The sequence below is a fragment of the Erpetoichthys calabaricus genome, chromosome 10 (assembly GCF_900747795.2).
Source record: "Erpetoichthys calabaricus chromosome 10, fErpCal1.3, whole genome shotgun sequence".
NCBI lineage: Eukaryota > Metazoa > Chordata > Cladistia > Polypteriformes > Polypteridae > Erpetoichthys > Erpetoichthys calabaricus.
Window position 1 is genome coordinate 121401981 of NC_041403.2, and position 26080 is coordinate 121428060.

At 40.5% G+C, this 26080-nt stretch overlaps 1 protein-coding gene across 2 annotated transcripts in view; it reads left to right on the forward strand.

Moving 5' to 3' along the window:
* Nucleotides 1-26080, forward strand: part of eya2 (EYA transcriptional coactivator and phosphatase 2) — a 184593-nt gene that overhangs the window by 129938 nt on the left and 28575 nt on the right. For both annotated transcript variants that reach the window (XM_028811847.2, XM_051932834.1), the window contains 2 exons: nucleotides 701-840; nucleotides 1191-1274. In XM_028811847.2, coding sequence (XP_028667680.1) covers nucleotides 701-840; nucleotides 1191-1274 — 224 coding nt within the window. The remainder of the gene's footprint in view (nucleotides 1-700; nucleotides 841-1190; nucleotides 1275-26080) is intronic.

Genomic DNA, 26080 nt, shown 5'->3' on the forward strand with positions numbered 1-26080 from the left:
ACACATTGAGTCACAGCCTTACACCCAGTACTACCAGAATAGCCTCCGACTTCATGCAGCTGTTGTCTTCAAAAGCAGATTCAGGTGGAGGTGGACATAACAGTAATAATTTGATGGTATTGGCCCTGAAGAATCAAAAGATTGGGGTAATTATTCAGAGATGGACACATTTAGCCATGGTAAATACATGATATGGTCTATTTTTTATGGTGTAACTGAGGCAGGTTAAGTAACAGTTAGAACAGCATAATGAATTAGAGTGGGAATTGTAAGAATTTTGTTAAATAATATTTGAGCAGGGCCAATCATCTAAACCACAACAAAACATGAAAATCAAGAAGAAAGACAAAAAAGACACAAGGTATTCAGAAAAGAAACTTATGTTTAAAAAAGTCACTGGTTTGTTTTTTTTTTCATTTATTGTAATATCACAAATCAAGGGTGCCATATATACTGTCTTAAACACTCACACCAGGCTGACATGCATGCAGACTGTATGACTGGCACCTGCACCATTGCTAATAAACAGTTATGCCCTTGAAAGAAATAAGCATCGAAAATTCTGATGCAGTGACTTCACTGTGAAAATAATAAAAACAATAATCAGATTTGAGAAAAGTAACATGTACCAAACTTGAACAAGCAATCTTGAAGTTTAAAGTCCAGTTTGCCAGCCTGCATGAATTGTTTTCTCTTTCAGGAGAGTTCCAACCTCCAGCAAGTCCCTCCACTCCAGGAAAGGATCAGGACATGGCCCAGTCAAGACGTGGGTCTGATGGGAAGTTACGGGGACGGAAAAGAATATGTGACCCAGCACCCAGTTTGGATTCTGAAATTGAGGTGAGAAAAAAGACAACATGAATAGACACAGCTTCTATTCTACTTTACAGATTCTTAGCATCTTTACCGTTTTCTTACATCAGACTAGGAATGTTAATAATAATAATTCTTTGCATTTATATAGCGCTTTTCTAACTACTCAAAGCGCTTAACAATTGCAGGTTAAGGGCCTTGCTCAAGGGCCCAACAGAGCAGAGTCCCTATTAGCATTTACAGGAATCGAACCGGCAACCTTCTGGTTGCCAGTGCAGATCCCTAGCCTCAGAGCCACCACTCCGCCTTGTGGCATTTTTGAACCCTTAATGTAACTGTCAGGTCATTTTTTAAATAAATTCTTTCTACTTCCCCAGCGTGTTTTTGTTTGGGACCTGGATGAGACCATCATCATCTTCCACTCTTTGTTGACGGGGACCTTTGCTTCTCGCTTCAGTAAGGTAAAAATGAAACTGAACTGTAATCCTAAATGGCTAATTCACACTTGCCAGACCTGAATTACTGTTGTCACATTTTATGTGACTGGAGGATTTTTTGTTTCATATGTGCTGTACCTTGTGTAAAAACATTCTGAAATGTAATTGATGAATCCAAAAGTGACCTGGTCTTATAGCTTCACTATTTCATTAATGGTTTTCAGTTTAGAGGAGTATAATGCATTACAGATGAATTGTCAGAATTTTTAATCTAGGATGGGTTACACAGATAACCATGATGGACACCATTTTCTTTTTGAGTATAATGAATTTATACATTGATAACATTTTCATAGAAAGATAAATCATTATGTACTGTAAGTGCAGCAATATAACATGAACATATATTTTTGCATGGATAGAGGCCTATGGATAGAAATTAGGCAAAGCGAAGGATGGAAAGTGTAGCAGAATATTCTGTGACAAAAAAGACAATTTACAAGATAAAAGGAAGAATATAAAAGATGTTAGAGCATTAATGTTTACTGTAGCAACTTGGGGAAAAATTGTTGAATATCTGTCAAATTGTTAATGAATTTGTTTTGCTCTGTGGATATGTCATATTGCTTAAATTATATTTTTGCTGATGCTAGCTTTAAAGCCTCACTTGTGGTCATAATTTTTGTGAACTGTCCTGCTACTCTTGCTCAAAACAGTCCCTAGTCTAATGTTACTCGATTATGTTGACCTCCTTTGTAAGTCACTTTGCATAAAAGTGTCTGCTAAGCAAATTAATTTAAATGTAGCACTGAAAGAATAAAAGTCCAAGAGATTAAAATTCTGTAATGGAGGTCCAGGGAAAACAATGTAGATCGAGAAGAAAATAGGAACATTAGGGAGAGCTGAAATATAAAAGGACTATAGTGGACACGAATGACGGTTAGAGGAAAGCAATGTGCTAAGAAAAGTATTAGATATGAGTTGTCAGGAGAAGGAAAGAGAGGCACATCAAAAACAAGATTAATGGAAGTATTAGAGAATGATATGCAGGAGAATGAATGGAATTGGAAAATAGCTGTAAAAGAGAGAAATTCACCTCCACTCCGGTGACCCCAGATAAGGGGAAGGCCAGAGGGTAAAAAGAAGAAGATTTGGAATTGGGACATTTGTAAGCAAACATTAGGTACTGTAAACAAGCGATGCAATAATACAACAGACATATTTCATATGCTTATTATTTTTTATGAATTACAGAAGAAATAACATGCTCTGGGTGGCGCAGTGGTAGCGCTGCTGCCTCGCAGTTAGGAGACCCGGGTTCGCTTCCCGGGGTCCTCCCTGCGTGGAGTTTGCATGTTCTCCCTGTGTCTGCATGGGTTTCCACCGGGCGTTCAGGTTTCCTTCCACAGTCCAAAGACATGCATATTAGGTGGTTTGGCGATTCTAAATTGGCCCGTTTGTGTGTGTCCTGCGGTGGGTTTGGCACCCTGCCCAGGATTGGTCCCTGCCTTGTGCCCTGTGTTGGCTGGAATTGGCTCCAGCAGACCCCCGTGACCCTGTGTTCGGATTCAGCGGGTTGGAAAATGGATGGATGGATAACATGCTGTTCTAAATACATTTAAAAGCTTAATATTCCTGTGATGTGATTATTCATATACATATATGCTTATCTGAACACACCATGTCCTCAAAAACAACTTTGAAGTACATGGTAATGCTCTGTCTTTAAGCTTTGGCTTCCTTTATATTTTCTTATTTTGCACAAATTTTATTTTGCTCTTTTCCTCATCCTCCCCAACACAGTCAAATCATTTTAAACTGGTATCTCTTGTAGTTTCTACAACAGACACACAGTGTTTTTTATTTATAACATGTTTTTTGATCAAAGTACATTGTGAAATAAATTTATTTCTCAGAAAGTAGTAAAAGTAGAAGGAAGACTGCACTAGGCTGTTTTTCTTCAGACTACAATGAAAACAAATATGGTGTGGGTGGTCATGGACGTTTTTATACAAATTCCAGAACCTCTGTCCCTTTACTTAAGGTTGTGTGAATGCTGTTAGCTAGATGATTACTGGTTCATTTTGGTATCCTGTGAATGAGCAAATCCCAGTAAATTTCTTGGAGGGCTAACCTTATAATTTCCCAGATTCTATTTGTGTAAGAGGCAGTCTCAGTTTGCTTAGGTTGAAACAAGGTTACTTTAGTCTTTCCTAATGTCTCACACTCTTTAGTTGTAGATAAAATCTGCATTTCTAAACAAGTTTTATAATATATGGACTAAAGTTGGGTTGTATTTGATGCAGTATATCTCTATACTTACTGCACATGCCACAGACCTGTTATTCTTTTATTTGTTTTTCATACTGACTACATGACTCCAGTTTGACTCTTAAGTCATTTGCATTTTTTTAACTTTCTGTCTCCAAACCATAATCATGCTGTTATATTTAATCTAAGTTATCTCTGTCTGAATCACATCTTATGTATTATTCCAGTTGCCTCCAGGACATTTAAAGACTCATGTATTGTCACCCGAAAATACCATATACTGTAATTAATTTGATTGTTACAGTTTGCCTTTAGCAGAGTTTCAAGCCTGAAGTGCAACTCAGGGACACACCAAAAATAAGTATTTTACTTGGGAAATGACTCAGACTGGAAGTCTGTTGATGAATTTTTATTCTTTTATATAACATGGCTTTCTCACTAAGAAGTGATAGTTGACTCGTGTTAATAAGTGCATTGTTAATTTGAGAACAGAGATGGTATTGTCAAAGCAGTAAACTATAACAGTCCTAGGACATGGTCTTAATAAACTGTGGAGCACATTACACAGAATAGAGGTGGTGGTATTCATCCTTATATTTCAGGCTCATATGTTCTTGCCAAGTACTTGAAGCTCAGACCTGGTGGCTGAAACCACACCAGTGCTTCAACTATGCTTGAAACTTTATATGCGATAGCACCCAGTGGGAGAACATGACAGCATTACTCTTGGCCCACAAAGATGTTTTGAATTCTCACGATCACTCCTTATGTGTGCATCGCGACTTGACAGCAGAGAAATACTGGGTTCCTAATGTGTATGTTTTTGTTTTGTATTTTTTTTTCTGTCTTAAAGAAAAGGGAGCAGGGGAGATGACATCTGTTGATGTGCCAAATACCTCATTCCTCCCACAAGGTTTTCCTGCTGAACCAATGCACTCCAATTGGACGTGCTCCGACACTAAACTGCATACATGCAGAAGTGATTTATTAACAAAAAAATCCAGAAAATTCTGTACAGACTTATATAGAGGTAATTGAAGTTCAATTAGGTGGAAGTGAATTTGATTTACTTTATGACAAACCCGGGGACAGCCAGACAAAAGGCTTTGTTTATTTTAGGTTGGGTTTCAGCATTTAAAGGCACAGCATGAAATTTCCCTGAGCTGCAGCTAATTTATCTCATACAGTAAATATTTTCAAGAAAGTGTGAATGGACAAAGCCTCCATCCTGTTTATTATTTATTCTTCTTTACCCAGCAACCAATAAGGTTGGTTCATTTTTTATTGTTTCAAGTATATGTAATACCTTACCTTTGTTGTGCTACTCTACACTTGCAAAGAGACACAAGACACTTTTCTATGCCCTCTCTGTTCATAGTTATTTTTCACTGAGTCTATGGCATGCAAAATCCATACAGGTACTAATTTTCAGAACTTTAGCTGTGGTCTTCTCCCTGACATTGGTGCAGTGCTTACTAGATTACTTAATTATGTCATGCACGCCACCTTATCGTGGTAGAGGGGTTTGCGTGTCCCAATGATCCTAGGAGCTCTGTTGTCCGGGGCTTTATGCCCCTGGTAGGGCCACCCAAGGCAACTGGTCCTAGGTGAGGGATGAGACAAAGTGCGGTTCAACAGACCTCCTATGACGAATAAAAAATTTGGACGGCGTTTTCCCTCGCCCGGACGCGGGTCACTGGGGCCCCCCTCTGGAGCCAGGGCCTGGAGGTGGGGCTCGTTGGCGAGTGCCTGGTGGCCGGGCTTGCACCCATGGGGCTTGGCCGGGCACAGCCCGAAGAGGCAACGTGGGTCCCCCTTCCCATGGGCTCACCACCTATGGGAGGGGCCAAGGAGGTCGGGTGCAGTGTGAGTTGGGTGGTGGCCGAAGGCGGGGACCTTGGCGGTCCGATCCTCGGCTACAGAAGTTGGCTCTTGGGACGTGGAATGTCACCTCTCTGAAGGGGGAAGGAGCCTGAGCTTGTGTGTGAGGTTGAGAGGTTCCGGCTAGATATAGTCGGGCTCACCTCAACGCACAGCTTGGACTCTGGAACCAATCTCCTTGAGAGGGGCTGGACTCTCTACCACTCTGGAGTTGCCCCCCCGGTGAGAGGTGCCGAGCGGGTGTGGGTATACTTATTGCCCCCCGACTTGGAGCCTGTACATTGGGGTTTACCCCGGTAGACGAGAGGGTAGCCTCCCTCCGCCTTCGGGTGGGGGGACGGGTCCTAACTGTTGTTTGTGCGTATGCACCGAAACAGCAGTTCAGAGTACCCACCCTTTTTGGAGTCCCTAGAAGGTGTGCTAGAGGGCATACCTTCTGGGGACTCCCTCGTACTGCTGGGGGACTTCAATGCTCACATGGGCAATGACAGTGAGACCTGGAAGGGCGTGATTGGGAGGAATGGCCCCCCCGATCAGAACCCGAGTGGTGTTTTGTTATTGGACTTCTGTGCTCGTCACGGATTGTCCATAACAAACACCATGTTCAAGCATAGGGGTGTTCATATGTGCACTTGGCACCAGGACACCCTAGGCCTCAGTTCGATGATCGACTTTGTGGTCGTGTCGTCGGACTTGCGACCACATGTCTTGGACACTCGGTTGAAGAGAGGGGCGGAGCTATCAACTGATCACCACCTGGTGGTGAGTTGGCTTCGATGGTGGGGGAGGATGCCGGTCAGGCCTGGTAGGCCCAAACGTGTTGTGAGGGTCTGCTGGGAACGTCTGGCAGAGCCCCCTGTCAGAAGTAGCTTCAACTCCCACCTCCGGCAGAACTTCGACCATGTCCCGAGGGAGGTGGGGGACATTGAGTCCGAATGGGCCATGTTCCGTGCCTCTATTGTTGAGACGGCTGACCGGAGCTGTGGCCGTAAGCTGGTCGGTGCCTGTCGTGGCGGCAATCCCCGAACCCGTTGGTGGACACCGGCGGTGAGGGATGCCGTCAAGCTGAAGAAGGAGTCCTACCGGTCCCTTTTGTCCTGTGGAACTCTGGAGGCAGCTAATAGGTACCGGCAGGCCAAGCGGAATGCAGCTTCGGTGGTTGCTGAGGCAAAAACTCGGGCATGGGAGGAGTTTGGGGGAGGCCATGGAGAACGACTTTCGGACGGCTTCGAGGAGATTCTGGTCCACTGTCCGGCGTCTCAGGAGGGGGAAGCAGTGCAGTGTCAACACTGTATATGGTGGTGATGGTGCGCTGCTGACCTCGACTTGGGACGTTGTGAGTCGGTGGGGGGAGTACTTCAAAGACCTCCTCAATCCCAATAACATGCCTTCCAATGAGGAAGCAGAGCCTGGGGACTCCGAGGTGGGCTTCCCCATCTCTGGGACTGAGGTCACCGAGGTGGTCAAAAAACTCCTTGGTGGCAGGGCCCCGGGGGTGGATGAGATACGCCCGGAGTTCCTCAAGGCTCTGGATGTTGTAGGGCTGTCTTGGTTGACACGTCTCTACAACATCGCATGGACATCGGGGGACAGTGCCTCTGGATTGGCAGACCGGGGTGGTGGTCCCCCTCTTTAAGAAAGGGACCGGAGGGTGTGTTCCAACTACAGAGGGGATCACACTCCTCAGCCTCCCTGGAAAAGTCTATTCGGGGGTTCTGGAGAGGAGGGTCCGTCGGATAGTCGAACCTCGGATTCAGGAGAAACAGTGTGGTTTTCGTCCTGGTCGCGGAACAGTGGACCAGCTATACACCCTTAGCAGAGTCCTGGAGGGTGCATGGGAGTTCGCCCAACCAGTCTACATGTGTTTTGTGGACTTGGAAAAGGCGTTCGACTGTGTTCCTCGGGGGATCCTGTGGGGGGGTGCTCCGGGAGTATGGAGTACCGGACCCCCTGATAAGGGCGGTTCGGTCCCTGTACAACCGGTGTCAGAGCTTGGTCCGCATTGCCGGCAGTAAGTCGAACCCGTTTCCAGTGAGAGCTGGACTCCGCCAGGGCTGCCCTTTGTCACCGACTCTGTTCATAACTTTTATGGACAGAATTTCTAGGCGCAGCAGGGTGTTGAGGGGGTCCGGTTTGGTGGACTCAGGATTGGGTCACTGCTTTTTGCAGATGATGTTGTCCTGTTTGCTTCATCAGGCCGTGATCTTCAGCTCTCTCTGGATCGGTTCACAGCTGAGTGTGAAGCGGCTGGGATGGGAATCAGCACCTCCAAATCCGAGACCATGGTCCTTAGCCAGAGAAGGGTGGAGTGCCCTCTCAGGGTTGGGAGCGAGATCCTGCCTCAAGTGGAGGAGTTCAAGTATCTCGGGGTCTTGTTCACGAGTGAGAAGAATGGAGCGTGAGATCGACAGGCGGATCGGTGCGGCGTCCGCAGTGATGCGGGCTCTGCATCGGTCTGTCGTAGTGAAAAAGGAGCTGAGCCATAAGGCAAAGCTCTCAATTTACCGGTCGATCTATGTTCCTACCCTCACCTATGGTCATGAGCTATGGGTAGTGACCGAAAGAACGAGATCGCGAATACAAGCAGCTGAAATGAGTTTCCTCCGCAGGGTGTCTGGGCTTTCCCTTAAAGATAGGGTGAGAAGCTCAGTCATCCGGGAGGGGCTCAGAGTAGAGCCGCTGCTCCTCTGCATCGAGAGGAGTCAGATGAGGTGGCTCGGGCATCTGATCAGGATGCCTCCTGGACGCCTCCCTGGGGAGGTGTTCCGGGCACGTCCAACCGGGAGGAGGCCCCCGGGGAAGACCCAGGACACGCTGGAGGGACTATGTCTCCCGGCTGGCCCTGGGAACGCCTCGGGATTCTCCCGGAAGAGCTAGAAGAAGTGGCAGGGGAGAGGGAAGTCTGGGCATCTCTGCTCAAGCTGCTGCCCCCGCGACCCGACCTCGGATAAGTGGAAGAGAATGGAGAAAAAGTTTCAAAGACATGAAACAGAAGGAGAAAAAAAGAAGTTTATTTTAATAAAGCTTCCATCCATTATTTTTTGCAAATGTACATGGTGCACTAGAGGGTCAAGGGGAGCCAGAGTCTATTTAGGTATCATCAGACTAGTGTTGCATGGTATACTGGTACTAAAAAAGTATGATATGTACCAAATCTTTAAAACAGTAATTTACCTGTGCATTGAGTTAGATGCTAACAAAATGACTTGTAATTCGTCAGGTGTGGGATGTTTGGGGTGCCTGGCTGACTGTGCCCACGAATGCAAGCAACAGTCAGGTGCCTCATTCGCACATGTTACACCTGCACCCAATTAAGGAAGCCAAAAATAAGAAGAGCCTACACAGGAGACAGGGGGAAATAGAAAAAAAGGAACAGAAAGAAGAGAAGAAGGACAGAAAAAGAGTGGAGGTTAAAGTGAAAGAAGGAAAGAAAGAACAGAAAGAGAAACAGAATGGAGAGAGCCCATGCTGAAGAGAACAGAAGCAGGTGGTCAGATGCAAGCCTCAGAGCTGCAGGAGGCTAAGGCTGATGAAGGGCACTCCTACTGAACAATTGTCTGGGAGTAGTAGCAACCTGATGTGCAGTGTCTCTCACAGACGCAGAGGGACTGGTGGTGGGAGATGTGTGTTGCACGGTGCAGTTTCCCATGATTGCCAAGGGCCTGGGAATGGAGACCCGAGTTTTACACTAATCCCTTTCAGACTGTGTGTGTCCTCATTTGCCCAGCTCAACTTATGTCTATGACTATCGACGGTGCTGGATTGGAAATGCTCCCAAAACCAACCAGAGAGTCTGGAGTTAACCCATACAGTCACATACTTGAACACAGACGTTTGGCAATACTCTACTGTAAAGTCTGGTTTATTCTTGACGCATCCATGCTAGTATCGTTTTGGCATTGGTACTGAAATGCAAAAGCTGGTGTTATTACTGAAGTCAATCGATCCAACACTACATCAATCACAAGGCTGGACAGAACCATAGGTGGGATGTTATTATATGGCAGGGCACATTCTTATTCACGCTTGCTCACGTACTTACTTACACCAAACCAATTTAGATATGCTGTCTAGCTTAACACACACTTCTTTAGCATATGAAAGGAAGAGTATTCAGTCAAACTCACAGAGAGACACAAGAGAACAAGCATGTATAGAGCAGGCCAGGTGTTTAAGTTACCAGCCTGGAGGAGTGAGGCAGCAACAGAAATCAGTCCACCCCTTTGGCAGCCCTTAAAATGTTTTTAATAATTCAGTATTGAATGCTAGCTGTAAAGTTTTTCCATCATTTAGTAAATGGCTTAGCATGCCCACAATAAAGTGTATTGGTTTACGTCTTGTTTATCATTGCCTAACACAAGTTAATTTATCATTTGGGTATGTCTTGGATGACTTATTTAAAAGGCCTTCTGGCTGTAACTCAATAGACTGTTGCTGAGTGATTTTTTTTTTCTCTCTCTTTTTTTGGTTTAGCATTGCTTGATTCATGACATTAAATGACTTATGTTATATATTTTACATAACATAACATAAGAAGTTTGACATTCAAGTGAAGACCATTCAGTCCTTCAGTCTTTCATACGTAGGTAACAGTTAATTTATTGCAGTGCTTCATCCAGGTACTTTTTGAAACTTGTAAAAGTTTCCATTTCATCTACACAGGGACAACTTACCAGCGTCATAGGCTCTCAGGCAAAATCAGTAACATTGTGGGCCCCTATGCTCCTGGGGCCCCCGGCCAGTGCCCATTATGTGCATATGTTAAAATGGCCCTGCGTCTTCATGACTTGGTAGTTTAATACAGAATTCTGCAGCCTTAATGAAAAGTGTTTCCTGGCTTTCATCTTAAATACTCTTCACCATAGTCTGCACAGGTGCCCTGAAGGATTTATTTAGTGTTCTGGAATATGTAATTATGACTATTGTGTTGTATCGCTGATTTATAGTTTCATTCAACCCTTTGGTATTTACGTATTGCATTTATTAATTTGAAGTTATTTACTGAGCCTAGGACTACTCTTCATGTGAAACTTCCTCTTGCATTTGTGCTTCTCTGGTTATTGATTTTCTGCTTGTACATTTGTTTTTACATGTCTACTTGATAATCTGTCTCCATGCCTTAACTAAGCCTATCTTAAAAAGACCTTTATTAGCCCTTTTCATGATGCTAGGTAATGTCTGTTTTCTACATTCAGTTCCAATCACCCAAAAGATAAAATGAAGTCTTTGAACTAGTGAGTGAGGGCCCAGCGCAGGTAGAGGTCATTTTGCTTTACCTTGACATAATTGCAGAATTCCATCAGTTCAGGCTGTTGGAAAGTCTTGAAGAAAACACCAGAGAGACAATGAGGAATAAATTAGATGGAACAAAAAACTGGGTCAACTGGCTTAAATAAAATGCCCCAGCCTATAATGGGCTGGTGCTCTGCCCAGGATTTTCCCATGCTTTATCCCGAATGCTGCCAGGATAGGACAGACTGCAGCCCATTTGCTACTCTGAGTTGGATTACATGTAATTTTTTGTAATAGAGAAAATGGTCTCAAGCAACGGCAAAAATGTTGGCAGGGATGTAGCCTAATTTGAATTCATTTTGTGAGATAGTTTTATTTTTTTATTTAGAGCACTACAGTGATGGGATGAATTATAACACACTGTAACACATTCACATATTGGTCCTTATCTGGGATGACAATGTACACTATATGGCCATAGCATGTAGACACCTTGTGGACACTAGAGGTCACCCAGAGCACCAGACTCCAAACACAAGTGCAGTCACTCAGTCAAGAGCTTCAACAAAAGTGGTGTTTATTCAACCAGATACCTTATACAGGTCAAATTCCTCCCAAACGCAGACCTTCCACAATAACTCCTCCATATCTCCTCCAGGCAAGCTTTGTCCACTCCACCCGACTCAGCTCACCTGGATGAAGCCAGGTGGTTTCTTTTATGCCAGACCTGGGAGTACTTCCAGGTCAGGAACTTCCTCCAGTTGTGCACCTTTTTTTATAGCCCTCTTTTGTGAAACCCATGCACCCCAACAGGACTGCTCACTGAGATTACATTTCCTATGGTGCCCTGCGAGAGTATGAATGGGAGCTATACCCGAAAAAAGCTACCACCTAGCGTAGTTGGGGAATAAATAGCCCCAGAGACAGTCCTTCCCTGTCCCTCCATTTCTTCCTGTCCAGGAAAGGTACTGTGGACAAATCTGGGTTGGATGCCCGTCCATCCACCTGTAGCCTCCTGTAAGGGTAAGGAACTTTCCTCCATCTTGGTTGGGATGCCAGTCCATCCACCTTGGCATTTACAACCCCTTGAAATGATTGAGTTCAGGCATTTGAGCCACCCCATTGTTAACAGGTGCATAAAATCAAGCACATAGTCATTGACAACCACTGGCAGTAGAATGGGTCATACTGAAGAACTTAGTGACCTTAAACATGGTTCTCTCAGAGGAGGCCACTTTTGCCACAGTCAGTGTGTGATCTGACTCATTCAACTGTAAGTGCTATTATTGTAAATTGTAAGCATCTAAGAGCAATGACAGCTCAGCCATGAAGTGGGAGGCCACACACACTTACAGAGTACATTATAGTTAACCTCTCCTCGGTTGTATTACTGGCAAGAAAGTTCCACACTGCCTCTGGAAGCAACAACAGCACAGGAACTGTGTGTAAGGAGCTTCATGAAATGGTTTGCAGTGACCATGTAGCTTCACAAGAGTCAAAGATCACTATGTGCAATGCCAAGCATTGGCTGAAGTGGTGTAAAGCATGGCACCACTGAACTACTCTGGAGCAGTGGGAATGTGCTGTGTAGAGTGGTGAATCACACTTATCTGGCAGTCTTATGGACAAGTCTGGATTTCATGGATGCCAGGAGAACGCTGCCTTCTGGACTGCACCGTGCCTACTGTAAAGTTTGGCAGAGGGGGCATAATGGTCTAGGGTTGTTTGGGCTAAACCCCTTGCTTCCAGTGAAAGGTACAGTTAATGCTACAGCAAATAGAGACATTTAAGACAATTTTGCACTTCTGGGCAAAGTTGGGCGAAGGCCCTTTTCTGTGACCCATGCCCAAAGCTAAGTCCATAAAGACTTAGAGGACCTCAAGTGGCCTGCACAGAGCATTGACCTCAACCCTACTGAACAACTTAGGGATGATTAGGAACACAGAGTGCAGGCTAGGAATTTTCATCCATCATCCTTACCTGACCTCATAAATGCTGTTTTGGCTAAATGGCCATAAATTCCCACAGACACACTCCAAAATCTTCAAAGAAAGAGTCGAGGCTGATATAACTATGGCAGGGGATTGGTTAACTCAATATTATTGCCCATGATTTTGGAAGTAGGGTATCCATTAAGCACATACAAATATGATAGTCAGGCATCCACAAACTTCTTGCCAAATAGTGTCGATACTAATAATTGGAAATTGATTAAAGTGTGTTGACAGTGTTAGATAAAAATAATCGTATTGATTGGTATAGACATCACTTAAGATGACAAGAAATAATGAAGCAAATATTTATTAGCTGCCGCTACACTTTTAATTTTTTAACTCAATGACTGTGATGAGAATTTCAATGGTATTTCTTTTTAGAAAGAGGTAATGAGGAGGCATTGTGCAGTGTATTGGTGCTTGTGAAAACTCTTAGGGGTAATAATTTAGAGCATCATAATCTTTAAAAAGGATCAAATGAAAAATATGTTTCATTTGATGCAAAGCAATGAGAAAACAGAAAAGGCAAGGATCAGCAAATGAAAATGAAAAAGTGAAGAAGTAGCAATTTAACTGCCGGAGAAAATTTTGCAGTTTATGTAAAATGTTTGCAGTAGTCCTCTTTTATACCTTCTACAATGGGCACTAAACACAAGTAATTAAAGGTTAGCATTGTGTTGTGTAAAATGTAACTACTGTATATGGCCCAAGTGACATTGTAATGTCTTTTTTTCTGTCATCTATTTCTCTTCAATGGTGAGATAAATTGCTCTAAAAAAACTGAACAAATGTTTTTTTTAACCATGGACACAACATAACACAATAATTTATTTAAAACAAAAGGCAGTTTAAAGGTAAAGGAAACATTTTGTGTACACTTTCCCATTTGCCTACCATATTTGCAATTCTCCATTCTGTCCTTCTTCATACTGATACTTAACCTTGTCATGGGTCTTTAAAGGTAAATTGCTTTCGTACTGTAGTGTTGTGAGTTTTATTAATTTCATTTGTATATTTCTTTTGATTTCCAACCCATTCCATAAACATCTTTCCACATCTGGCTTCAAGCTCTAGTATTTTGTCTGTCGGACAGCACAACATGGTTCTTTCTGCTTGGCTTTTATAGGGCAACTGTATGTGATTAGGAAATCTTTTCATAAGGAAATCTTTTTTGCATGATACTTTATATCTTCAAAAGCTGATTATGCTCAAGAAGTCCCCAGCTGAAAGCAGCTCTTACACATGACTCATGTGTTATTTAAGTCCACCAGTGGGTGCAATTTTCTAATCATAATTTTTTGTTTCATGTACAAAAGTGGGAAGTCATAACTTGAGATCTTCTATTAGAGATTCAAGAAGAGGTAATAATGAAGGTGTTAAGGACATACGTGCTTAGAAGGCTTAGAGAGTCCTTTATCCAAACATTTATTGTTTGAAGAGCTATCCATGAAATGATAGCAAAGAACACTTTCAGAGTGAAAATACATAGCAAACAGTAGTTTAAGAAAGCCTCAATTTAACCCTGGAAAAGTAAAAATTTATATTATGTGTTATAGTAACAATAATGGTAAAATAAAGTCTTTACAGGAAAGATTTGTGAGATCAGCAACAGATAAAAAGAAATGGATAATGATAATAATGTTATTTACAACATATGTTCTTGGAAATACTCCTTTTAGTTTTAGACTTGAAGGAGTATGATCATAGTAAAGATGTGTAAGTTCTGTTAGTTAGCATCTCCTGACCATCCTATATGAGTGGGTGTTGTTGTGTATATGAAAGGGCTGTACAACAGAGTGGTGAACTGGTGATCTGCCCAGTTTGCCCAGTAGATTAGGATTCATCTTCCATAATTAGGCGGGATGGATATGCCTCACCATTGAAGCAGCCCTCAAACCTTTTTTTTAAGTGATGAAATCAGGCAGATTAGGTCATATTCAACTCAGGTCATCGAAAGGACATTCATCCCACCTGAATCACTGTGTTGTGCAGAAAACACAAGATTCTTGTAGGAGTGCTGAACCAGGATTTTGACTTCTTTATTTGAATCTGCAGAAGTGCATTTGTTAATAAGACTTAATGTTTCTGTAAAATTGTCTGCAACTGGATTTTTATTAGTACCTTCAACAGTGATTAATTGTTTATGATTCATAAATTTCTGACTTTTTCATTGGTGAAATAAAATGAAAAAAACTTAAAAATAAAACAGACAATCTCATTTTCTTCTAGATTGCTGTGGATTCTAACTGCTTGTTTTATAAGTAAATGGGGTTAGTGGACTAGCAATTTTTGTATTAGTAGTTGTGTTTCTTTGGTGTATCCATAATTCTGCATCTACTGGAAAGTTTTGAGCATTGAATATCACATGTGCACAAAAATTCAATAATACATTTATCTTCATTTTAAAGGGTTTATTGGCTAACTAAAAAGATTACAATATGCAAGCTTTTGAGGCAACTCAGGCCCCTTCTTCATCTTGCCTGAAGAAGGGGCATGAGTTGTCTCAAAAGCTTGCATATTGTAATCTTTTTAGTTAGCCAATAAAAGGTGTCATTTTGCTTGACTTCTCGCTACATTCTTAATGGCTAACATGGTACAACACCCAAGTACTAAAGGTTTTATTGCAATTCAAAACAAAAAACAGTTTGCACAGAAATGAAGAGAAAAAGTCCATATCACACACAAAATAATAACTTCTTGCTTGTGATATTTCAGTTTCAGGCTTATGTATGTTAGTTACATTTCTTTAAGTTGTTGTATGTTCTTTTATTTATATAAATGTACTGGAATATGTTCAGGAAACTGTATGCCTCTATACCTTTCCATAAGTAAGGTAACCTCTATCTGAGATGATTCAACTGTCGCATCAGAGTTCTAGCAGTGTTAGAAATGTCCCATTAACGTGTTAGTTTTTATGGAATAAAACAGAATCTTCCGTTATCTATTGTGATAATGAATGATGCACACAGGTTCAAACTTTTGGGGTACAAACTGGGTTATCCCCGTTTTAATATGAAGTCAACAAAATAAAGAGTACAACAAAAATCTCTGCCACTTCCACTAACAATAAACATTCTAGTCTTAATCAAGAGTGACAGTTCAACTCTGTCTCTTTCTCTCTCTCTTTCTCTCTCTGTAGCCCCTTGGTCAGAATTGTTTAAATACTTTTAAATCCAGCTGTGGCGGGGCTTGGGAAATCAGAGGGCAGGCATCAACTGACTGCAGAACTTCAGATGGAAAGATAAGGTTGTTAGTGAAAGTGCCCTGTCTCATCGCAGGGTGGTAGTGCATACTTTGTTAGAGTCTTGATGGTGCCCCTATGCACATGCATGTGACACTGTGCAGCTATATCAAACTAATACTCTGTTCAATTTAAGTAAATTTTTATGTGAATTTAACATTAGTAATAACGTATTCGGATTGGCCCTTACATTTCTGGCCTCTGATTATTTATGCACAGATCAGAGACAATTACTATATATTGCATGAATAAGATCTATAAATATTGCTTTCAAATGAAATTTAACCACAAAATAATATTTAGAATTTCTTTTTTTTTTAAATTTTATTTATTAATTTTATTGTAATCATTCCATACAAATAGATCAATTTATACAATATTTAGAATTCCTTATTTGCTATTTCTTGTAGCAAACAAAGTTTATTCACTAGTCTATCCATTATGCTGGTTTTACTTTGCATAAAAACTCTTCTGACTGCACCTTTGGAAACAGAAGCTACATTTGAAGACTTGACTCATCATTCATGAATTATGAGTTTCAGCATCTCCTGATTCAAAATCCATTCTTGGTGGAAGCCATTTTTGAATCTACTGAAAGATAGTTTGAGTATCCCTAATTTGAAATTCCAAAATCCAAAACTTTTCGAGCACCAGCATGACACCACCTATGTTCCCTTTTTGTATTGCTGATCAGCTGTGAAGAAGAAATGTGCAGATTTCAGATGCACATTTGGAGGAGTGGGTTGTCCTCTTGTGAAGTGCCACAAAGCCAGGAAACACAATCAACATTCAGTTTTGGGGTTCCCCGTGAAGCAGTGAGCATCACAAAACATCATCACATGAACGACTTTCGGAGAGTGGGGATTACCCATGAAGATCTGCAATGCTGGATAGATGTTGCTTGGCAGTTTCAGTACGCTGTACATGGTTTTGGGTGTGAAACAATAGTGCCTGCGCTATGTGTAAATGAAATGTCACTGATTACGCTTAACAAAAGCAGCTTCATTGTAGCAAGGTGTTCTTATTGCATTATGAGTGTAGTAAATATGATTATGTTAGGAAGACCGAACATTGCAGCAAGATGCCTTTTAATATTGGCAAAAATCTGTTATGTTTTATGTATGTACTATCACACAATACAAACACTAAAAGTCTCATTGATTGATTAATGGCTTCCAGCACAGTGGGCATGATGGAATGAAGATTGGCTGAGATATTCCTAACCTGTCAGACAGTTCTCTGAGAAGTGACAACAAGCTTTACAATGCACTGGTGAGGCCTCATCAGGAATCACAACTGTGTACAGTTTTGGTCACCAGGCTACAAAAATGACATAACAGTGCTAGAAAAGGTCCAGAGAAGAGTAACTAGGCTGATTCCAGAATTATGAATTATGAAGAAAGAATAAAAGAGCTGATCCTTTTCAGTTTAAGCAAAAGAAGATTAAGGGGTGACATGACTGAAGTGTTAGTACAGTGGATCAAGACTGTTATTTTAAAATGAGTTCATCAAGAACACAGGGATACAGTTGGAAACTTGTTAAGAGTAAATTTTACACAAACATTATGAAGTTTTTCTTTACACAGAGAACCATAGACACTTGGAATAAGCTACCAAGTTGTGTTGTAGACAGCAAGACTTTAGGAACTTTCAAAACTAGACTTGTCATTTTTTTTAGAATACTTCTTTAGATAGGACTGGCGAGCTTCGCTGGGCTGAATGGCCTGTTCTCGTCTAGATTTTTCTAATGTTCTAATGTTGTAAAAGTAGCCGATATAAACTGACGAAAAAACAAAAAAGTTCTTTAGTGCAAATACGCAGAATTTGCCCTCTTAAAGGGGCACTAAAATGCAGTCTGTACTTTAGTTTGGAGGTATAATATATTTGTCATGTCAATGCACATTATAATAATGTTTTGGTAATACTGTATTAATTATAATTATGTGTGAGTCATGCATTTTGCTGCTTTGGCTGCATTTCCTTTTTTCATAAAGAGTGTTTTCAAGATATGCAAATATTTCAAAATCCGAAATGCCTTTTCATATTATGACTACTCAGCCTATATACTCTTTAGTACATCATTCCAAAATAAATCAGCCATTCGTTAAACTTGTAACCAACATTTTTGTGCATACTGGTCGCTTTTAAGAAAAAAGCTCAGGATGCATGCTGAGCTAAGTCTTTAGTAGTAATAAGTGATTGGGTGTCCATGGTTCCATATCATTTGGATTGTCTGATATCTTTGTGAAGGGTCTGTCATTGAAAGCTTCAGCTTCACACATTGCTGTTGGTAGGCTTTCATCATGCGGTGTTTGTTGGTTAAGTATTGAGTTAAGAAATTTTCGTAGGTGTCTAATTTGTCTTTCCCATATGCTGTCATAATGAAGCTCATAGTGGGTTGAAAATCCATTTGATTTCTTTCATCATAATTACATTTTAACTCCTTCATGTTGGTATCTTTCAGCTCCAAAAGTTTGTTCAGTTACCTGAGTGCATAACTTTAACTTGTCCTTTTCTGTAAATAAAATGGCATGCCATTGATGCAACAATCACTGTCTAAACTGAATGCAAGCTCAATATGTACAACTCTTATTATTGAACAAGTGAAAATTGACTTTGTACCTCTTAACTAACATTGTTTGTTCAATTAATAAAAGATCTTCTGGCAAATCTTCCATTTTTGTTCACCTTTTTTACCCCTGTTCCTTCTGCAAATTGTCCACTTTAAAATTATTCTATTGATAGCACAGCCATATCAACTTTAAAGATTTAACTGTTCTTTTCCACATGTGCATTTTTCTTTAGTAAAGCTGTAGTTTCTTCTGGATATTATTGTGGTTGATCGAGACAAGCTAGCTCTAATTCAGCCTTAGCCAAGACTTTTGAAAAAAGTGGGTTTAACTTTATTGTCATGTAATTTGTATTCTTTGTATGTTCTTTTTATAAGCATCTCTCAGGATGACCTTCCGATTGACCTACCTCAAGTTCTATTGTCATTATTTCACCTTTTGAGTTTGTTAGTATTTCCTTTAACTCGAGAAGCCATGCTACCACATTCTTCAAATATAGCCATTCTGTGTAGTAGGCTATGAGTTTATTTTTAGGCTCATCCATCTCTTCTGTACTTATCAAGTTAACTATACAGCTGCCAAAACAACTGCTTTTGTTCCAGTCTTGGAACTTTGACATGCTTCAGTGTTACTGCTCTTGACATCCCTGTTAAGAGTTAACAATGTTTCTTGATTTATTCATTAATCAAGGAAGACATGTAACAGTACCATACCCATCTTCACTGGTTCTGCAAAATGGTACATTTGTGCACATGTTGTATGTATAAACTGTACGGGATTAAAATGTAATGGCCTGCAAGTAGCTTCTAGCCACCCATCCATTTTTTTTCCATTTTAAAAGTACTTGCTCTACATTTCTTCATCCCATCTATGATTTTCCTTGCTTCACTGACAGTATAACTGGTATTAAGAATCTAAGGATGTTATATACTGAATTTACAACAGATAGATTAACATACCTTATGGCGCGCTTATGTTGAAGTGGAAGACATTTATAAAAATCATGAAAATCAAATTAGTTGTTTATGGTTGAAGTGAATGTGTGTGCTTTAGTCCCACTGCCCAGTAAAACCAGTAGTCACTAAGCTCCATCCCAGCATGCATTTTTTTGTTCCTTAGGAAATTAAAGTGGGTTTTCTGTGGTGTGAGTGCTTGCTCCAATTAGAAAGGATGTGACAACCAGGGGCCCAATTCAAATCACATTTGGATTTGATTTCAGTGCTAGCATTTACATATTTTTCCTGGGTTGTGGTTTGATGTATGAATACTTTCAGTTCCAAAGCATTTTTAACTGTTAGATTCAGCAGTGAACAGAATTTATGAAAATACTTCTTAGACATTCAGTTTTCGAGCGGCACAAGGAAATGCTCAATAGAATATTTTACCATATTAAAACCCAGGCTTAGTTTCATTCCTTACGTGCTGTAATAACTGTGGTAGTGGCTCATCTTAGTAGGCACACCACACAATTTCCTATACAAGTTGGAGTGCAATTTAACATGGATTAACTAACTAGGTCACATGTTTTAGTAGTGAAGTACCCTTAGAATCCCTGTCCAGCCTTTTGTACTACCACCACAAGCAGTATGAGGATGTAACCATTCATATGCCCAAGGAGCGCGCAACCTACTGGAGCTCCAGAAATAATTAGAATTCAGCATATTATATTAGCACTACATTAACATTACATTTACTCAAAAGTGTAAAATGATTTCAGTATGAGGCTTCAAACTTGTCACCTATATGTATGAATAAATTAATGAATCAACAAAGAAACGTACATGCAAACACTGCCAGCACTCACACCACCTGCACTTCAGAAGAGGTCTTGGGAACTGCAGGTTTGACATTCTGATCAACAACACAGGAGCGCCACAGGGGACTGTACTTTCTCCGGTCCTGTTCAGCCTATATACATTGGACTTCCAATACAACTCGGAGTCCTGCCACATGCAAAAGTTCGCTGACGACACTGCTATCGTGGGCTGCATCAGGAGTGGGCAGGAAGAGGAGTATAGGGACCCAATCAAGGACTTTGTTAAATGGTGCGACTCAAACCACCTACCCCTGAACACCAGCAAAACCAAGAAGCTGGTGGTGGATTTTAGGAGGCCCAGGCCCCTCATGGACCCCGTGATCATCAGAGGTGACTGTGTGCAGAGGGTTCAGACCTATAAATACCTGGGAATGCGGCTGGATGATAAATTGGACTGGACTGCCAATACTGATGCTCCGTGCAAGAAAGGACAGAGCCAACTATACTTCCTTAGAAGACTGGCGTCCTTCAATATCTGCAATAAGATGCTGCAGATGTTCTATCAGACGGTTGTGGCGAGTGCCCTCTTCTACGTGGTGGTGTGCTGGGGAGGCAGCATAAAGAAGAGGGACGCCTCACGCCTGGACAAACTGTTGAGGAAGGCAGGCTCTATTGTAGGCATGGAGCTGGACAGTTTGACATCCGTGGCAGAGCGATGGGCGCTGAGCAGGCTCCTGTCAATCATGGAGAATCCACTGCATCCACTAAACAGTGTCATCTCTAGACAGAGGAGCAGCTTCAGCGACCGACTGCTGTCACTGTCCTGCTCCACTGACAGACTGAGGAGATCATTCCTCCCCCACACTATGTGACTCTTCTATCTATCTATCTATCTATCTACCTGAAGCTAAGAATGTTCAGGCCCGGCCAGCACTTGGATGGGAGACCATCCAGGAAAAGCTTGAGTTGCTGCTTGAAGAGGTGTTGGTGCAGCCAGAAGGGGGAGCTTACCCTGTGGTCTATGTGTAGATCCCAATGTCCCAGCGCAGTGACAGGGACATTGTGCTGTAAAGAACTGGTGCCATCCTTCAGATGAGATGTAAAACCAAGGTCCTGACTCTCTCTGGTTACTAAAGATCCCTGAGCATCCTTTCAAAAGTGCAGGGTGTATCCCAATATCCAGGCTAAATTACCAATCATGGGCTTGGAAATTCTGGACCATGTCTCTAATTACCTATCTCTCACCACTTCACCACCTAACAGCTAATGTGTGATGAGAGCGCAATATTGGATGCAGTCAAATCATCCAGGTGGACTCTGCACATTGCTGGTGGTTCATATGGCTGCCCTTTTTCTATGTAAATGCTTTGAGTTACGAGAAAAGTGCCATATAAATGTAAAGAATTATTATTATAATAAGCAATAGACTAATGTAAAGACTACTACAATTGTACACAATATGCCTCCCTGTATAACAGCAGCTCTAGAAATGTATTTGCCTGCCTTCTTCCCTTTTATTTTCTAAAATACCTGTATTGTTGATGGCTGAGAAGATTACAGTTTATTGCTTAGAAGTTGTCATGTGAAATAAACACATTTTTTTTTTAGGTCAGCATTAGTTTATTTCTATTGCTATTTAAAAATTACTTTGACAAACTTTTAAGTATTATCAAATTGCAGATAAATAATGCAAAATGCACCAAATTTAGTAAAACAGATTTGCTTAAATTTGACACAACAAATACATACTGAATAATCTGCATCCATACCCCTCTGGAGTACTGAATAGTCATTAAGCAAATGACTGTTGTACAGTATGTAATTGAAAACATTGCTGAAATGAAGAACAGACTCAAAAGTAAGAAATAAACAACTGTTTGATGAGTTCAACTGACACGTTTTCAAGTTCTGCCAACACCATTTAGTAATCTTGGTAAAAGCTAAGCTCCTTTATAACATTATAAATATTCTTTCAACGTCAACAGCTTATTAAGGAAAGCAGAATGGCTTACATCCCCAACAGATGTCTGGAGAAACCCAGCTAAATTGTGAATTCTTTTTACCTTTACTTTGTATCTGACACATCTATTAATCCATTATCAAACCTCCAGTTTAGGGTCACAGGAGCCAGAACCAGTTCTAGCATTATTGCACTCCTGTCAGAAACCAGTTCTAAGCAGGGCACCAATTCATTGTATGCAATGTAAATTTAGGGTTTCCTGTTAACTTGACTCGCACGCATCTTTTGAGGTGAAAATTCTGACATGTTCAGAGAAAAAGTACAAATCCAGAAAGGCAGTGATCAGGCCAGGATTTGAACCCATGACTCTGGAGCTGTGGGTCTGTAGCATTAACTCCTTCTCCCACCACACTGCTCATACTGTAGTTGTATCTGTGCAGTATAAATTAAGCTGGTTGCTGCAATCCTGGGTGATATATTAGAATGTAAGTGGCTTCTAAGGCAAGAGGCTGCGTAGTGCCATTTAAATCTTAACAAAGTATAGTGTTTGCTGGGGTTTGGAAATGTCTATTCTTTGTCTCTCAGTATGTATTTTGGCTTTTTCCATCTGTCACATCAGTCACTGAAAAACTGTTTTATGCCCTTTTTATACTATATTTTCTGTTAGAGTTTAAGACAGGTACAGCACCAATATGGGGCCCCAGGTAGGCCTATGCCCACCCACCATGGTATTGGCCCACCCTGTTGTTATTTTTTTCTAATGAAAATTAACCTATACTAGATAAATGCATTTTAACTTACATCTTCCTTGATTAAAATACCAATTAATTATAAATCTACACAGCAAAATTGCCAGTGTAACTTTATCATGGTAACAGTTCGTTTAACTCTTAAAAAGTATTTTGATAGTATATATACAGTATGGATAGATTGAATTTACTGAGTACATCTACTTGGCAAAACTAAGATTGACTTTAAGTTTCACCTATCACAACCACTCAAGCCATGAGATTAACACAAGGCTATAAATTACTAACTTACTGAATTAACTAGTTTCATAGATTTGCATTGTTTATGTTTCCCTCCAATATGACCAGATAAAATTGAACAATATCTCGACAAACAGCTCTTTAAGGTTTTATTAGAAAATGGAAACAGAATTGAGAAACGTCTCATAGTTTACATTGGCACCTAAAATTTCAGTGATGCCCCAGTGACACACTGAGTGTTCTGAAAAATGTGATATTTCTCTACCGCCAAATGTCAAAAGATAGTTCAAAGACATGGATTGGACTTTTGATTGCCCAATCGATAATACATTTTCCAACTTGTGTTATAACTGGTAAGGCACACGGCTTTGTGGCTCATTGATGCAACAGATACAGTATGTCGCTGGAACACAGAATATCAGAAAATGAGATTTTTTAGAGAAAAATGTTCAGGCATGTGCAGAGACTGCAAACACACACATCACGGTTGTTTAAAACAAGAGTCAAGTTAAACTAAAATGGCAGAGCTTTGTAAACATACAAATTATAAGGAATACTATAGCCATTGCCAAATACTGTAATCCATCTGTTTGTTGTAATATAATGTTACTGTTCAAAATTATAACATAATAGTTGGGTGTTTGCAACAGGCTTGTGTGTCATACTATCATCAAAAGGCAGACAGTCAGTTTATCTTCACCATTTGTAAGTGGATATAAATTAGTGCTATCAAAAATTCATTCAAACTAGACAAGAAAAAAAAAGAAGAAAAAACAAAAAAAGTGATGATCTTGTTTACACTGGTATATCTGAACTTCTCAACTGATAGCTGTTTTTAAATGAACTTGTGTTTAACTGTCGCAAAACTAACGTTAGGCACATCCTTTCATGATATCCTAGTGCTGCTACTGATTTAAGATATGTCAATTTAACATCAAAAATGGGGCTGCTCAAAAGTGTATAACAGAATCTGTCGAATGTGTAGAGCATTATGAACTCTGTGTGCATTTTTTGTTACATTTTCTTACAATAAAAAGTAAAGCAATCTTTGGTTAGTGAGGGTTTCAGTATGATCTCTGCCAAAGGCGCAGCTGGCCCTTCTTTGACAATTTTTGCTTAAAAGTGGATGTGTTCGTTTGTACTAAATGTTAAGACACCACTTTAATGTTGATAAAATGGTGGGCATACCCTCAGCATCCATGGAGATATTGCTGTTCTTCTCCCTTGTTACTTATGGTTAGAGATGCATCATGGAGTCCAGTGCTGCTATGAAAGACACTAAGAGCAACAGGTGTTGCACTTTTTCTACAGGGAAAGGCACATACTGTACAAATGGTAGAAAGCCAAACCACATGAAATCTAAATGCTCCTTTGTTCCTTGTAAAAAAAACACATGACACTGTCTCTTCATTGCATCTGGGTGATACGAAATCCGACAACATGGACTTCAGTACACCTCAATGACTATGATGGTGCTACATCACCTTCAACGTCCACTTCCTCTTCCTAATTCTCTATTTATATCAGTTAACCATTTATACATCTACTAGAGCCTTGATGCTAGAACAACAGAACCTACAGAATAGATCTGTTCTAGGTTACATCATGAGCAGCACCATCCATTTGGTCTGGCATTCACACATGACTGTAGTTCAAATTGTGTAAATGTAGTGACAGTGGAGTTGTCATGAGACTTATCTATAAATCAGAGAAAAAAAGTTTTAATGTGTTATAGCGCAAATAAAACTAACCCATACTCACACCACAAAAGAAGAGTGGGAGCAGCAATAGGGTTGTATCAAGTTTTGTTTTGTGTTATTTATATGTATTGTTAGATATTATTTTGTATATTATGTTAATATTCATGTTTTTGTCATAATGTGCTGAATATTGTTTTATTTGTTGTATTTTAATATGTTTAGTTATATGCCCTGTCCCTTTGAAATAGAATATCAGGGGGCAGGTCACCACTGATGTCACCACTGAGGGGCCACCCTCCACCTTTATGTTCAAGGGATAGGACATGAGTCCCTTAGAGGTTCCTTGTATTGAATCTTTATGTGAGTGTTGTGTTTGATTTTTCTGTTTCTTGTAAATGTTTGCTACTGTTTATTGGATTTTGTCATTGGACATGTTTGCTTTTGACTGCCTTTTAAGGTAAATTCTTTTTACCCTTACTTTGCCCTTTTCAATTTTGACCTCTTTATTCCTGGTATAAAAACTTCTAGATTTGTAAATATTTTTCTTACCCTTTATGTCAGAGGTTTTAGGGTTTCCTCTGTATTTGGAAAATTTAAAATCTTTGAACTTTTGAAGCCTGAGCCCTTTTTTTGGGTTTGTGCAGGCTTTGTTTTATGATGGATTTTTTCATTAATTTTGTGGAGGTTTTCTTCATATCTTTAAGATAAAGTATAAATCTTTTTTTTACCTCAGGGAATGTCTTTTTGCCTTTTTACTAAAGTTTTTCTTTTTTTTGATCTTGATATTTTTTTGATCATATTTGGGCACTGCCATTTTAGAGCTATAGTGTGCTGGTTGCTATATTAATATTCCCAATGGGACACTGGGAGTACACAGTGGCTGGCATGATCAGTGTGACCATATAAATGTCAATGTGTGCATTGCCAGATCATCCGAATTGTGGATATCGAGAGTATTTATTACATGATTCTGTTGTATGTTGAGGATTTTAATTTAGGTTTTTCCTTGTTTTATTCATCGCATTATCATGAAGGCTCTCAGGTGGGCTATTATATGATCATTGGGTTCAGAAGCACTGTGGTGCTCTATGCTTTCTGAATTGTCAGGTTGCATGGCTTCACAGGACAATCCAGGGATCAGTACAATTACCTCCAGGTTAAATACGGCCACATTGCTGAAATCTAGTATCCCTTGGTGGATAATTTCAAGTAAAAGATTCTCCCTCTTTTTGTTAA